Source organism: Osmerus eperlanus, chromosome 18 (assembly GCF_963692335.1).
Source record: "Osmerus eperlanus chromosome 18, fOsmEpe2.1, whole genome shotgun sequence".
In the NCBI taxonomy this organism is placed as follows: Eukaryota; Metazoa; Chordata; class Actinopteri; order Osmeriformes; family Osmeridae; genus Osmerus; species Osmerus eperlanus.
Genome location: NC_085035.1, coordinates 14,431,372 through 14,445,783, shown reverse-complemented (window position 1 = coordinate 14,445,783; position 14,412 = coordinate 14,431,372). Strand labels below are relative to the sequence as shown.

The 14,412-nt window shown below is 39.7% G+C and overlaps 1 protein-coding gene across 4 annotated transcripts in view; it reads left to right on the top strand.

Moving 5' to 3' along the window:
• The first annotated feature begins 9 nt into the window (after nt 1-9).
• The window catches only part of LOC134038930 (inactive phospholipid phosphatase 7), a 30,619-nt gene continuing 16,216 nt past the window's right edge, over nt 10-14,412 (top strand). For 2 of the 4 annotated variants that reach the window (XR_009932706.1, XM_062484593.1), the window contains exons 1-2: nt 10-321; nt 545-1,263. Coding sequence is in view for 2 of the 4 variants with exons in the window: in XM_062484593.1 (XP_062340577.1) it covers nt 783-1,263 (481 nt within the window). In the remaining 2 variants the exon portion in view is untranslated. Of the gene's footprint in view, nt 322-529; nt 1,264-1,695; nt 1,775-14,412 lie in introns of all 4 variants that reach the window. The other 2 variants (XM_062484594.1, XR_009932707.1) reach the window with 2 other exon arrangements.

Here is a 14,412-nt window from a genome sequence, read left to right as displayed (position 1 = left end):
ATGCGCTTCAAGTCCGAGAATCAGTCCTCTGCTCCGTCGCTGTCCATTTAAGCACCTTGGAGAACTCCCATCCGGAAGAACGTGCCACGGAAGAAGCACATTTGGATTGGGGTTGTGTATGTTACGTCATGTCTACATAAAAAAGGACTGCAACGATAGCCAATATTTCTTATCTTCTGAAGGGTCATTATTAAATTACTTACAGGGTTTATAGATGTTTGATAGTTGAGTTGATTGGTGGGGAAAAGGGTATGCGTAACCTGAATTCCTTGAATGCACGCGAGAGATCTCAAGGATGGTCCATTCTTGTTCGTCGAAATGGTAAAATTATAACATTTGTCTCACTCGTTGTATGTTACATTTATCTTTCATAGCCTTTTCAGGTAGCAAACGATAACATGCGTGTATTTAGACAAGACAGCATTATAGAGACAACACACATCACAACATTAAAACGTGCAATTCCGTGTAATTTGTGTTTGCATCGTTTTATGTATAATAAATGATGATATTTTTGTGTTTCCAACAGATTGTTTTCCGCAAGATTGGCCGATATAGTGAAGCCCTTTTGAAGCCTGCATGGGTTGCGTTGTAAACAGCAGCATGGGCAGCGCGCATTCCAACCAGTCTAAATATATCTGTGAGGGTTGCAAGAGGGGAAGGGCAGGACGACAGCCAATTCTTGGAAGATTTAACCGTCGTGTGCGAGATATATAAATTGTCTTTTAAAACGCACCATAAAGACTGTTTCATTAGTGAGGCAAGGTGGGAACGAGTCCAAGATGCCGTCAAATCAGAATTCCAGAACCAGGACGCGGGATCGGAACAACGTCCTGAGCAGACCCGAATTTATATCCCTTAACCAACCCCTGCGAGGTGTCAACTCTGACAGCCGGGGCACGTCAAGGAGACCTTGTCAAGCCAAGCACCAAGCAAGCCAGTCAAGTGAGCATTCGCAAGAACCTACCGACAATGCCAACAAGGATCGGAAAGAGCCCGCAAAACTTCCAGAGGAAGACTGCATGCTGCTGAACCCTTCGTTCAAGGAGATAGCAATGAATTCTCTCCTCGCCATTGACATTTGCCTGTCCAAGCGCATGGGGGTCTGCGCTTACACGTCTTCGTCTTGGGGGAGCGTCCGTTCCATGGTCACCCTGCTCGCGCTTACTGGGCATGGCATCACGTGGATCTTTGGCACTATCGTGTGTCTAACTAGGAGTAATACGCTGGCTGGACAAGAAGTCTTGGTCAATCTACTGCTTGGTAAATACAGCCTTCCACTCAGCACTCACCAAACTATTGTGCAACTCTGTAACGTATTCACACAAACCGCAGTGTTTAATGGAAGTTTATTAGACTATTTATTCAAATGGAAATGCATTTTCAAATGGCAATTCAATGTGCAAAGTGGCAATGCAATCCGCAATTCAAATGGAAAAGCAGTTGTCAAATGGCAATTCAATGTGCAAATGACAATGCAATCCGCTATTCAGTGAGTATTATTTTGAATAACATTTTGAATGAACACTTATCATATCATATTACATTACAAGTTTTTTTTATAAACTCTTTATTGAAATGGGAATGCATTTGTCAAATGACAATTCAATGTGGGACAGCGACCCCAGTCTATTGCATTAACGTGTCACCACGCTCTTTTTGGTGCAAAATTCAAATGGAAATGCAATCTGTCAGTGGATCGTCAAGGCGGGTCTTCAGTTTGGATGTCACTTCCTCATTCAGTGACTTGGATAACATCAGAGCCTGTCTGACGGTACGTGTCCACTACAGCGTTTTTTAACGCTCTGCACCGCTTGCCTTCCCACAGTACACCACGCTCGGGGGCGTGTTGGACAAGTTATACAGATATGTAGTTCTCTAAGGTCACTGTTGTAGTCATGGCCAAGCGTGCAGACTAGGGTTCATGTACTCACAATATCGATAAAAATACCACTTTCACACAACATTTGTGTAAAAATACAGAATTTTTAAGAGTGCAAGATTACAAGAGAATACATTTTACGCCACCGGTCTCAACCAGTCGTTTGTAGGCTGGGCTAGCGAGCTAGCAGTGGCACAGAACAGTCACGTAATGTGACGAGATTGAATTTAAAAGTATAAAAACACACCAGGGACACTGACAACATCGGCAACCCTGCACCATGTATTATTATTTTAATGTAATCTTTAAATTCAGGCTCGTCACATTACGTAACTTTGTTCTGAACAGAACTGGGTGTGCAGACACATACGATAAGTTTCTCCTCCATCTTGAAATTGTAAAACCTAGAAATGTTTACCATGACCAACAGTTGCTACGTTACAAGAAACAAGAAACCAATCCGATTGGCCAACGCTAGCGTTTTCACGCTCCTCATTTACATAAAATTGAGAAAATCCAACTTGCAACGCTCCGCTCCGCTTGCCTTCCCACAATGCCCTATGCGAGTGTCAACGCCCGATTTAATTGAAAATGAATTGGAAGCCGACGCCCCGCGCCGCCCGCTCCGCTGTAGTGGACACGCACCGAAAGAAGAGCCTATCCACTCCCTATTAAGCCCATTGTACCGAATTTGGTTGCAGTTCCACAAGAGTTCCACTGGGGGCGATTGCCGGCATGAGGCAATTAGTGCAAAATGAATGGGAGTCAATGGAGCTAAACTGATAAATGTGTCTCTTTTGCCTGATTGTCGTTAAGAAATCTCAGATTTGATTGTAGTTTTTGCATGTTCAACATGGATTATAGGTCAAAGTTGAATGAACGAGTACTTATGTCCTTTCGATTTCTTACAGGGTGAGTCGTTTTTGCCCATAACACGCTAGCATTCTGCTAATGAATGCTGATTGGTAAGTGAAGGACTAACTACGACCAGAGATCCCGCTTGATGGCATCCGAAGCGGAACCAGAATGTCAGAGCATTAGCAACATTAGCAACAACATTAGCAAGCCAAAACTCTTTCTAGCATGTGTATTGACCATAGAGCTATGGTCTATTATACGCTTGCAACTAGCTGTACGCGTCATACTTTGCGACAACCAGTCGCGAGCATAGATTTATATGGTTGCGAGCGTGTGAGCTAAGGCATTGCAGTGGCAGAATGGGGTACAACTCAATAAGAATCAGACATGATGCAAACTTTACGGAAATGTATGCTGTCACTGTATAGTATTCCTTTCACTTGTTTTTTTAAATAGGCTATAGGGCTAAATATAGGGCTATTCTAGATGGAACACATCACATATGTTGCTTTTTTTCTTGTGATTTGAGTATGATTTCCAACGCATTGTATCGGATTAAATAAACTGTTAACATGAACACCTAGCTCCGTCGTTGTTCTCGCCAGGCAAAGAAAGCTTATTAGTTATTTTGGTAACAGAAATCTTTCATAATGCAGACTTACCATAGCTTACTGTCAACTGTATATTCAAATGAAATGCCACGAAATTCACAGCCTTCAATTTACATATCAGTGTAGAAATGTGGCCTGTGTTTTATATGTTCAACCTACAAAATCAAACGCCTATTAATGGATATAACGTGATCTAATAAGACTTGGATATAATGTAATAAATGAAAGCTTGAGAAGTGTGTCTAAAATATACTTTATTTAACATTTTCCTTTGAAAGGGGCATATTAACAGAACTAGGCCTTTATACAAGACGTTTCCATCAGATATAAGTGGGGGTGAAACATAGTCACTGAGGACCTTCATTGTCCCACAAAAGCAGTCTGGCTTGATGACACGACCAAAAAAAAGAATAATGGGTGTGTTTAACAAAAGCTTCTGAAGGCAAGACTAATCATATTTATATCATTTCTTATTGTGGTTATCAGTTAAAGTATTAATCTTCGTCTTTGCTCCAGATAGACATGTCAACAATCTATGCTCACGCTTAACATAATATAATATTTGCCATCATGTCATGAACGTTTTTACGAAAAATCAAATCTATTTTAAAATAACGGGAATAAACTATATTAACAACATTTCATGTATGTGTGACAACCATTTGCTAAACTTGCTACAACAGGGCAGGCAACTCAAGCCATTTCGGCCATCGGCCAATGTGAACTTTTGTGCTCGTGCCCTGTTAGTATCCGCGAGCACATTTGCAGGCAACTTTTATTGACGTAAGCAAATAAATAAATATTATTTGCCATCATGTCAAGAACGTAAAAACTTTCTTGACAGAAAAATCAAATCTGTTTTAAAACTAGAGAGGGTACAATTTCTGGGGAAATTGTAGGGTGTGCTTGCTTGCGTCGGTTGCACAGGGGTCCGTTTTTGAATGACATTTTTACAACTGATTTCGGTATATTTTATATGAAAATGCATAGTTATTATTTATAAAGATTAAATAGATTAAAAAAACAGACAAAAATGCTGCTCATTTACAACTCAAAATACAAGTGAAGTGTAGAATGAAATATGATGTCTTCTCATTTCCCCTGCAAGAGGCAGCCTCATAGCTGAATCAACGAATACATTTGGCAGACCGGTGTAAAAATTTACCTAATCTCTATGACTTAAACGTCCTTTTAAGTTTTCCCTTCTCGTGATATTGCAGGCATGTAGCCTACTCATATTGCATTCATTCATGAATAAAGAACCCCCTTTGAAGATTATTCTACGACGTTACCGGCAGTAGAAGATGGAATCGCGATTCAAACAGTACCATCTGCTAACTGAAAATATGCCCCCAAAAACGTAAATAAGCTTGACATTTATTTAGTGTAAAATCGCTCATTCATAAAAAATCTCACTGTTAGCGATCATTGTCAGTAACAACGCAAAATGCGATATAGCCCTGTGTGGAGAAGCTGCCCCGGTAAATTCTACTACAGTACAGTACTAGACTACTGCTGTGTTCGTCTTGGTAGCGATTGCGTTGGTTGAATTCGATTTAACGTTCTGTTGTACAGTTTAGGCTGAAATTAATTATTAATTTTTATTAATTATTTTCTTGAACAGATTGACAAAGTTTAGGCTGTGGCAATGAAGTTCAGGTTAGTAGTCAGATAGTTTCACCTATTGAAAGACTTGATTTAAGTAAGGGGAGTGCCGAACATGTTCTGTCGCTGTTTGACTTCCTAAACAGCTGTGTACCAGTAGATGTTTTTGTAGTGTGTCTCGCGTAGGCTACAGCATTGCAGTGAGCAACACTGGTTTAAAACCACAGGTAATGATAATGTCATCAACAAATCGTTTACTTGTAATGTCATAATAAATCCTACAACGAAAATGTATTTGTGAGGAATGTTTATTTTAACGATTGAAAACAGATGCATCATAGACCACTGTAGTATGTGTAGCTAATGTCATGATGCTAATGCTTCAGTGAAATAGTAGACTACCGTTTCCGAAAGTAGATGTGGGCCTACTTCCTTAATAATATCAGCTAATATTGTACATTACATTTCACAATTGTGTTTCACATCACAAAGTGAAATGAGTAAATGGTTATCACCCTGGCCTCTTTACCTGTGGCGTTTCTGCAGCTGCCTTGCAGTAAAGCTATAGTTAGCCTAGCTATCCCCCAAGTTAACAGATGCGAAACGACTGTTCTGCTACAGGTAGTCACGCGTGTTTTCGTGACGTTAGTGACGTAGTGACGTTAGTAACGTCAGTGACTGTGGCTAGCAAATTAGCCACCGTTAGCTTCACTTTTCGCCACAAAAACTTAACTTGAGCCTAAACCATGCAACGGAACGTAAATCCCAATAGAAGCAACTCAATCGCTACCAAGACGAAACTTTTGACACCTAGATTGTCTATGTAGGCCAAATATTGACTGAGTTTTAGGGGGCGCGAAAATAAACAATAATAAATATATATGTGAGAGAACAAAGGTTGTGCTCTCGCCGAAGGCTTGAGCACACCCAACTAGAGAGGGTACAATTTCTGGGGAAATTGTAGGGTGTGCTTGCTTGCGTCGGTTGCACAGGGGTCCGTTTTTGAATGACATTTTTACAACTGATATTTCTGTATATTTTATATAAAAATGCATACTTATTATTTATAAAGATGACATAGATTGACATAGAAGCATTTTTTTACAACTCATTTACAACTGAAAATACTCATTTACAACTGAAAATACGAGTGAAGTGTAGAAAGAAATAGATGTCTTCTCATTTCCCCTGCAAGAGGCAGCCTCATCGTTGAAACAAAACGAATAAATTGGGCAGACCGGTGTAAAAATTGACCTAATCTCTATGACTTAAACGTCATTTTAAGTTTTTCCCTTCTCATGGTATTTTCAGGCATTTAGCCTACTCATTGCATTCATTCATTAATAAAGAACCCCCTTTGAAGATTATTCTATGACGTTACCCGGCAGTAGAAGATGGAATTGCGATTCAAACAGTACCATCTGCTAACTGAAAATATGCCCCCCAAAACGTAAATAAGCTTGACATTTATTTAGTGGAAAATCGCTCATTCATAAAAATCTCACTGGTAGCGATCATTGTCAGTAACAACGCAAAATGCGATATAGCCCTGTGTGGAGAAGCTGCCCCGGTAAATTGTACTACTACGGTACAGTACTAGACTACTGCTGTGTTCGTCTTGGTAGCGGCATAGGCTACAGCGTTGCAGTGAGCAACACTGGTTTGAAACCACAGGTAATGATAATTTCACCCACAAATCGTTTACTTGTAATGTAATGTCATAATAAATCCTACAACGAAAATGTATTTGTGAGGAATGTTTATTTTAAAGATTAAAAACAGATGCATCATAGACCACTGTAGTATGTGTTGCCCGGGCAACAGAGGCTAATGTCATGATGCTAATGCTTCAGTGAAATAGTAGACTACCGTTTCCAAAAGTAGATGTGGGCCTACTTCCTTAATAATATCAGCTAATATTGTACATTACATTTCATAATTGTGTTTCACATCACAAAGTAAAATGAGTAAATAGTTATCACCCTGGCCTCTTTGCTTGTGGCGTTCCTGCAGCTGCCTTGCAGTAAAGCTATAGTTAGCCTAGCTATCCCCCAAGTTAACAGATGTGAAACGAATGTTCTGCTAGCTACAGGTAGTCACGCGTGTTTTCGTGACGTTAGTGACGTAGTGATGTTAGTAACGTCAGTGACTGTGGCTAGCAAATTAGCCACCGTTAGCTTCACTTTTCACCACAAAAACGCAATTTCTACTTAAACCATGCAACGGAACGTAAATAAAAATACAACCAACGCAATCGCTACCAAGACGAACCTTTTGACACCGCCGTTGTGTATGTAGTCCAAATATTGACTGATCCTTAGGGGGGCGAAAATAAACAATAAATAAATAAATATATATGTGAGAGAACAAAGGTTGTGCTCTCGCCGAAGGCTTGAGCACACCCAACTAGAGATGTAAGTGCCGTTTAAATATGTGCTGTGTTATGATGCATAATTAATGCGAAATTTATGTTCAAATCTCATACAGTAAATACATAGGAAACGTATTGGTTAAAATGAATGTGATGTAACAGTTAGATTTATTTATCGTGTTTTTTGTTCCTCTCGGAACTAAAGTTCTATGTTGTGGTTTCCACTGCTGTTGAATTTGTTAATGCACCAGAGAAAGCTAGCACGTTTCAGCGCTCTGCCAATTAAGCTGACAGTTACACTTTGTTAAGGCCAAGAAGAACAATAACAGTTAAACAGATTTAAGAACCTCTTTTCAAGACAAGCAGCCAATGAGGTATATTATCTTGCATTTGAAGCTTTATTTATATTTGGTACTAAGCGCAATTTGTATTTTTGTTTCTTCAGTAATGTATAATGTATTTGACGTGCTTACTATGTTCGTTCACATAGTTCTCACGGCGTGACGTGGATGCCTTAAGAGCAGAAGAACAAAACAATAAACGCCCGTTCAAAAGAACCGACCTGTGTGTGTGTTGTCACGAAGAGAGCTAAGAGAGGATACAATTTCTGGGGAAATTGTAGGGTGTGCTTGCTTGCGTCGGTTGCACAGGGGTCCGTTTTTGAATGACATTTTTACAACTGATATTTCTGTATATTTTATATAAAAATGCATACTTGTTATTTATAAAGATTACATAGATTTAAAAGCATTTTTTTTTGCTGCTCATTTACAACTGAAAATACGAGTGAATTGTAGAATGAAATAGATGTCTTCTCATTTCCCCTGCAAGAGGCAGCCTCATTGTTGAATCAAAACGAATAAATTTGGCAGACCGGTGTAAAAATTGACCTAATCTCTATGACTTAAACGTCATTTTAAGTTTTTCCCTTCTCACGATATTTTCAGGCATTTAGCCTACTCATTGCATTCATTCATTAATAAAGAACCCCCTTTGAAGATTATTCTACGACGTTACCCGGCAGTAGAAGATGGAATCGCGATTCAAACAGTACCATCTGCTAACTGAAAATATGCCCCCCAAAACGTAAATAAGCTTGACCTTTATTTAATAGAAAATCGCTCATTCATAAAAAGCTCACTGGTAGCGATCATTGTCAGTAACAACGCAAAATGCGATATAGCCCTGTGTGGAGAAGCTGCCCCGGTAAATTGTACTACTACGGTACAGTACTAGACTACTGCTGTGTTGGTCTTGGTAGCGATTGCGTTGGTTGAATTGGATTTAACGTTCCGTTGTACGGTTTAGGCTGAAATTAATTATTTTCATGAACAGATTGACAACGTTTAGGCTGTGGCAATGAAGTTCAGGTTAGTAGTTAGATAGACTTTTGATTTAAGTAAGGGGAGTGCCGAACATGTTCTGTCGCCGTTTGACTTCCTACAGCTGTGTAGATGTTTTTGTAGTGTCTCGCGTAGGCTACAGCCTTGCAGTGAGCAACACTGGTTTGAAACCACAGGTAATGATAATTTCACCCACAAATCGTTTACTTGTAATGTAATGTCAGAATAAATCCTACAACGAAAATGTATATGTGAGGAATGTTTATTTTAACGATTGAAAACAGATGCATCATAGACCACTGTAGTATGTGTTGCCCGGGCAACACAGGCTAACGTCATGATGCTAATACTTCAGTGAAATAGTAGACTACTGTTTCCGAAAGTAGATGTACTTCCTTAATAATATCAGCTTATATTGTACATTACACATCACAATTGTGTGTCATATCACAAAGTAAAATTAGTAAATAGTTATCACCCTGGCCTCTTTGCTTGTGGCGTTTCTGCAGCTGCCTTGCAGTAAAGCTATAGTTAGCCTAGCTATCCCCCAAGTTAACAGATGCGAAACGAATGTTCTGCCAAAGGTAGTCACGCGTGTTTTCGTGACGTTAGTGACGTAGTGACGTTAGTAACGTCAGTGACTGTGGCTAGCAAATTAGCCACCGTTAGCTTCACTTTTCGCCACAAAAACTTAACTTCAGCCTAAACCATGCAACGGAACGTAAATAAAAATACAAGCAACTCAATCGCTACCAAGACGAAACTTTTGACACCTAGGTTGTCTATGTAGGCCAAATATTGACAAAGATTTAGGGGGGCAAAAATAAATAATAATAAATATATATGTGAGACAACAAAGGTTGTGCTCTCGCCGAAGGCTTGAGCACACCCAATAACGGGAACAAACTATATTAACAACATTTTATGTATGTCTGACAACCATTTGCTAAACTTGCTACAACAGGGCAGGCAACTCAAGCCATTTCTCCCTGTGCTCATTCAATATGGCTCATTCAGCTCCAGGTAAATCGTCTATCGGCCAATGTGAACTTTTTGCAGGCAACTTTTATTGACGTAAGCAAATAAATGGGGTGCTAGTTTACCCATTTCGGATTGGTTTCAAACTTAGCAAAAATCAGGAAAAATTCTTCTATGAAAAAGCTAGTAGTATGAGGCAGGTTCGAGAATCGAACAAAAATTATTGGGGGAGATAGTTTTGTAAATGTTGACTGGAGTTAATAGAATAAAAACTACCGGAAGAGCCGGAAGTCTAACAAGAAATGCAATACCACCTACATCCACCGGGGCCGCTGCTTCAAGCCGAGGGGTGAGGGGTGGGGGCTTGGTATTGACAGGGAGAGCCTAACCTGTCAGCTGTATTGTCTATGCCTCGAGAGAAAAAAGGAAGTGACCAGTGCTTGCCGTAAAGCAGTATCTTTGGTCGTACAATGTGTATGACGTCATTGACATTTCAAAAGGCTTTTTAAGACAACACCCAGCAGTGTGTATTTTTTTTGCCTCCCCTTTCGAATTCAACATTCAAATTATTAGACAAAACATGATATCCTGAGAAAAGTGGATTTTGAGGGGTAAAGCCCCATAGACCTCCATTCATTCTGCACTGGACCGTTAGCACCCTCATATGGAACTAGAGTGGAACTGCAACCAGTTCAGAACCCGGAAGTTTCCCGAGAGTGGGAGTTCTCCCCATATTAGGGGGATTACGTTGTGTCCTTGGGCAAGGCACCTCACCCTACTTGCCTCGGGGGGAATGTCCCTGTACTTACTGTAAGTCGCTCTGGATAAGAGTGTCTGCTAACTGACTAAATGTAATGTAAATGTAATATTAAACATTCTCTGACGTTATCCAAGTCACTGAACGAGGAAGTGAAGTCCAAACTGAAGACCCGCCTTGACGATCCACTGACAGATTGCATTTCCATTTGAATTTTGCACCTAAAAGAGTGTGGTGACACATATATGGTAATGCAATACACTGGCGGCGCTGTATCGCTATGGAAGCGAATCGTGACCAAAATTCAAATGCATTTGCAGAAATGCTTTTTCATTTGGCTGCATTATTTGACTCATAAATGAAATTAGTAATCAATCATCCTATTTGCATTTTAATTTTCTTCTTCAAGAGTGCTCAATCTTTGACTTAATTAAAATGAAAAAGAAATAGACATTTGAGATTTAATTTTCAAAATATGTCCCAGCAAATAGATACCAAAATTCTATTTGAAATGTAAAATTTGAAAATGAAAAAATGCATTTTCATTTTCACGAACGTAGTTGCAAAATCGTTACCACAATTCAAATTCAAATGCATTTCCAGAAATGCATTTTCATTTTAAGAACGTGGCTGCAAAATTGTGACCACAATTCAAATGCATTTGCAGAAATGCAAAATGAACGAAAAAGCATTCTGAGCAGCGCAGCAGAGTGACGTCAGTAGCCGCTCTTCTTAAGCTCCCTGCTGACCGAGCTACCCATCTTGTTCGGTAGGGGGCGGTGTGCACATCTGCATTGCATTACATTGCAAATGTGCCGGGAAATCGATTGAATTGCCGGGTCTTTAGAGCAGCGTTCCCCAACCGGTGCCCACCGGTCCGCGGGTCATTTTGTACCGGGCCACACAAAAAATTATTAATAACATTATTTCCTTTTAATTGATTATCGGAGTCTGAAAGACGTTTTATTCTGAAAAATGACCTGATTCTCTCATTCTCTGCGGGCCTTTTCCCCTGAGCAAAAAAGCTCTGCAAAGACGTTTGTTAGATGATTTTCTGTCAGAGGAGGGGCCAAGGAAAGCACCACAATGAAAAGAGTTGACTTTGTTTATTAAGTCGAGCTGCTCGGATCACGTCACCACGACAGGCAGAGTGGTTGGCATGAGTGAGAAAACATGTCTCTCAGAAGTCCTTTATATATGGCTGGACTGTACAAATATAGTTACCATCACAACATCTCCGTAAACGGTACTCATTCCACAACTTGATGCACAGAAGAAACAACACACAGGTGATGCTGTCATCAATCATTGCTTGTACTATTCTCTGCATCTTGCACTTAACCTAAGTTGACCCTAGCACATTCCTTGATCTATATGTGTATTGTCCAAGGCCTGCTCCGTGACCTCTTGACCACAGCAAGAGACAACCTCACACATGTATAGAAAATCTGCGTATCAGTCCTCCCTTTTCTATCTTTGGAAATGGTTTTACCATTTTCAACACACGAATCACTGTACAAATGTCTGAGAAGCCTACACCGTTTAAATCACACTGGAATCCAATTGAATTCCCATCACAATTATCAATGATGCATGAGTTATCAGTCACCCGTAATCTATACTCGCACAAACAAAACCTCACTCCACACTTGACAAAGAATGAGTAAAAGATCATGCGGCTAATCTACTCTACATTTCACACTTAGACAATCATTTGGTCAAAACTCCATCCGAGCAAGGATAAAATCACCAAATGTCATCTGTCAGTGTGACAATGCTAAGTTCACAACACTCACATGCTAAATATACATAACTCTCAACACAATTCATTACTACGACTATTCATTATCACATCATTACATCCCTAACGTAAGGAAGGCTGTGAACTTAAATCAACATTGCACACAAACAAATTTCAAGAAAGAGGATGACTTCATCCGAGGTTCAGCCGAACTCGAATTCCTCTCTAGGTATGGCCTCTCCTTCTCCATCTCCATCTGTCCGACTCATTTTGCACTCATAATTAGACATTTCATGACATGCAACACTATCTCTATTAATCAACATTGTCGATGGAATCTATGGACGAGAATGAACTTTCAGAAGAAGTATCAGAACGTCCTCTAATGGACTTGATGTTAACCGCTATGTTACCCGTAGTAATAACCGGCATGTTAGTAATGGAGTGCAGAGATCTCACCATTAGTGCTTGAAATATTGGAAAACAGCAACCCATGATCACTATAACAAGTATGATTACCAGAAACACTGGTGTCAAAATTCCTACAATCCATGTCAGTAGAGAATTGCCTTTGAACATGTTAGCTATGACATCCAGGATCTGATTATTATGATATCCTCCCAACATTCTGGCATCTCGATTGGTCCTAACGATGTTCTCCTGTATGTCTCTAATGTTGTCAATAGCTTTAGACAAATTACCAAGACCTTCAGATTCTGAGGGAAGATAGGTGCAACATGAATCGTCACCTACAATAGCACAAACACCTCCCTGAACGGCAGTGATTGCGTCCAAAGCAATTCTATTATTTATGGTAAATTCTCTAATTGCAGCAACTTCAGCTCCCAACGCCTGAAATCCCATAAGTGTAGCATTAGCCACTCTAGCAACATCATGACGAGTTAATGCTATCATGTAATGATTAGAATATTGAAGTTCAGTATTCCAAAAGATTGTTTTGAACACTAGCTGAGTACGTGTAAATATCCTGAAATCACGGGGTAAAGCACTATATCTATCAGCCAAATCAGTTGCATCAGTGTTTTGCAAATGTACATAACCCATAGTTTCAACATTGGAACGCTTAGCTCTAGAACCAGTACGATGATGTGTCATGAATTCAATAGGTTCGACTACATATAATAGATCGTTCAACGTACATACTCCACAAAGTCCTCTGAATAACGGTGGTAGACTTGTCCATACATTATCACCACAACACCAATTAAAACCTGGGGTGGGCGGAGTTCCCATTGATGTAACGTGATATCCTAACCCCGGATACTCAAAGATGCTCTGACACTGAGCGATTCGCAAGAAACCTACTTCTTTTGCTCCAAAAGAATCCTTCTCTACTCCTCTAAGGCAAACTTCATAACTTGAGGACAAATTGATATTAGCTGATACTTTAGTAGGAACTACAGATAAATCATTAGGCACGGAAACCATATGTTTCTTGTAGAATATTGTACATCCTACCAATGACGGCAAATCCTCAGGTACAGAGAATATAGTAGCATGAGAATTCTGTAAATCCGGCTCATTTCCCTGATTTATGGAAATATTTGTATAGATTATATACTGTGACATCATATTCAATAATCCTTTGGCTTTGACTACCATGTTACTAGATTTGGCTACGTAGATGTTATTCAGCACAATAATTGGTCGTAATGGAATCTTTGAATTAGGTTGATCACCTAACAACGGATGCTTTTGCAATACATACTGATAAGCAAGAAGGCACATGGATGGTAATCCTTCAGGACCTTGAAGTGGAACTGTCCAATAGGGAAACAATTCTTCTGTTGATTGAGGTAGCATGGAGCATGCATAGCAAGAATTAGGTGTTAGTTTTCGAACCCTACCTTTAAGAGCGCTGTACCATAGATTAGATACAAAAGGATGATCCTTATTGACTGGCATATCCTCATCGGTATATTTTACTTCATCATTTTCTTTAAAGGTCCCAGATAGATCATCAGGTGAACTTTCTGGCCATGATGTGGGAATTGGAACTCTCCCAAATACAGTACTAGGTGGTATCCAATAAGGAGCACATCTACCTTTCCAATAAAGTGGAAGATAAGTGTAAAGGTTGTTATCACAAAGCCAAATCATAAGATTTGGCTAAAGAAGATCCTCTTATCTGGACAACCCTGAGTAAAACCCATCTTATGCACTGTTTTAACGCCTTGTGTATAACTTAGACAAGTTAGAGGTGCCTTCATTCGTGTAGCTCTAATAACTATCGGTTGAATATTAT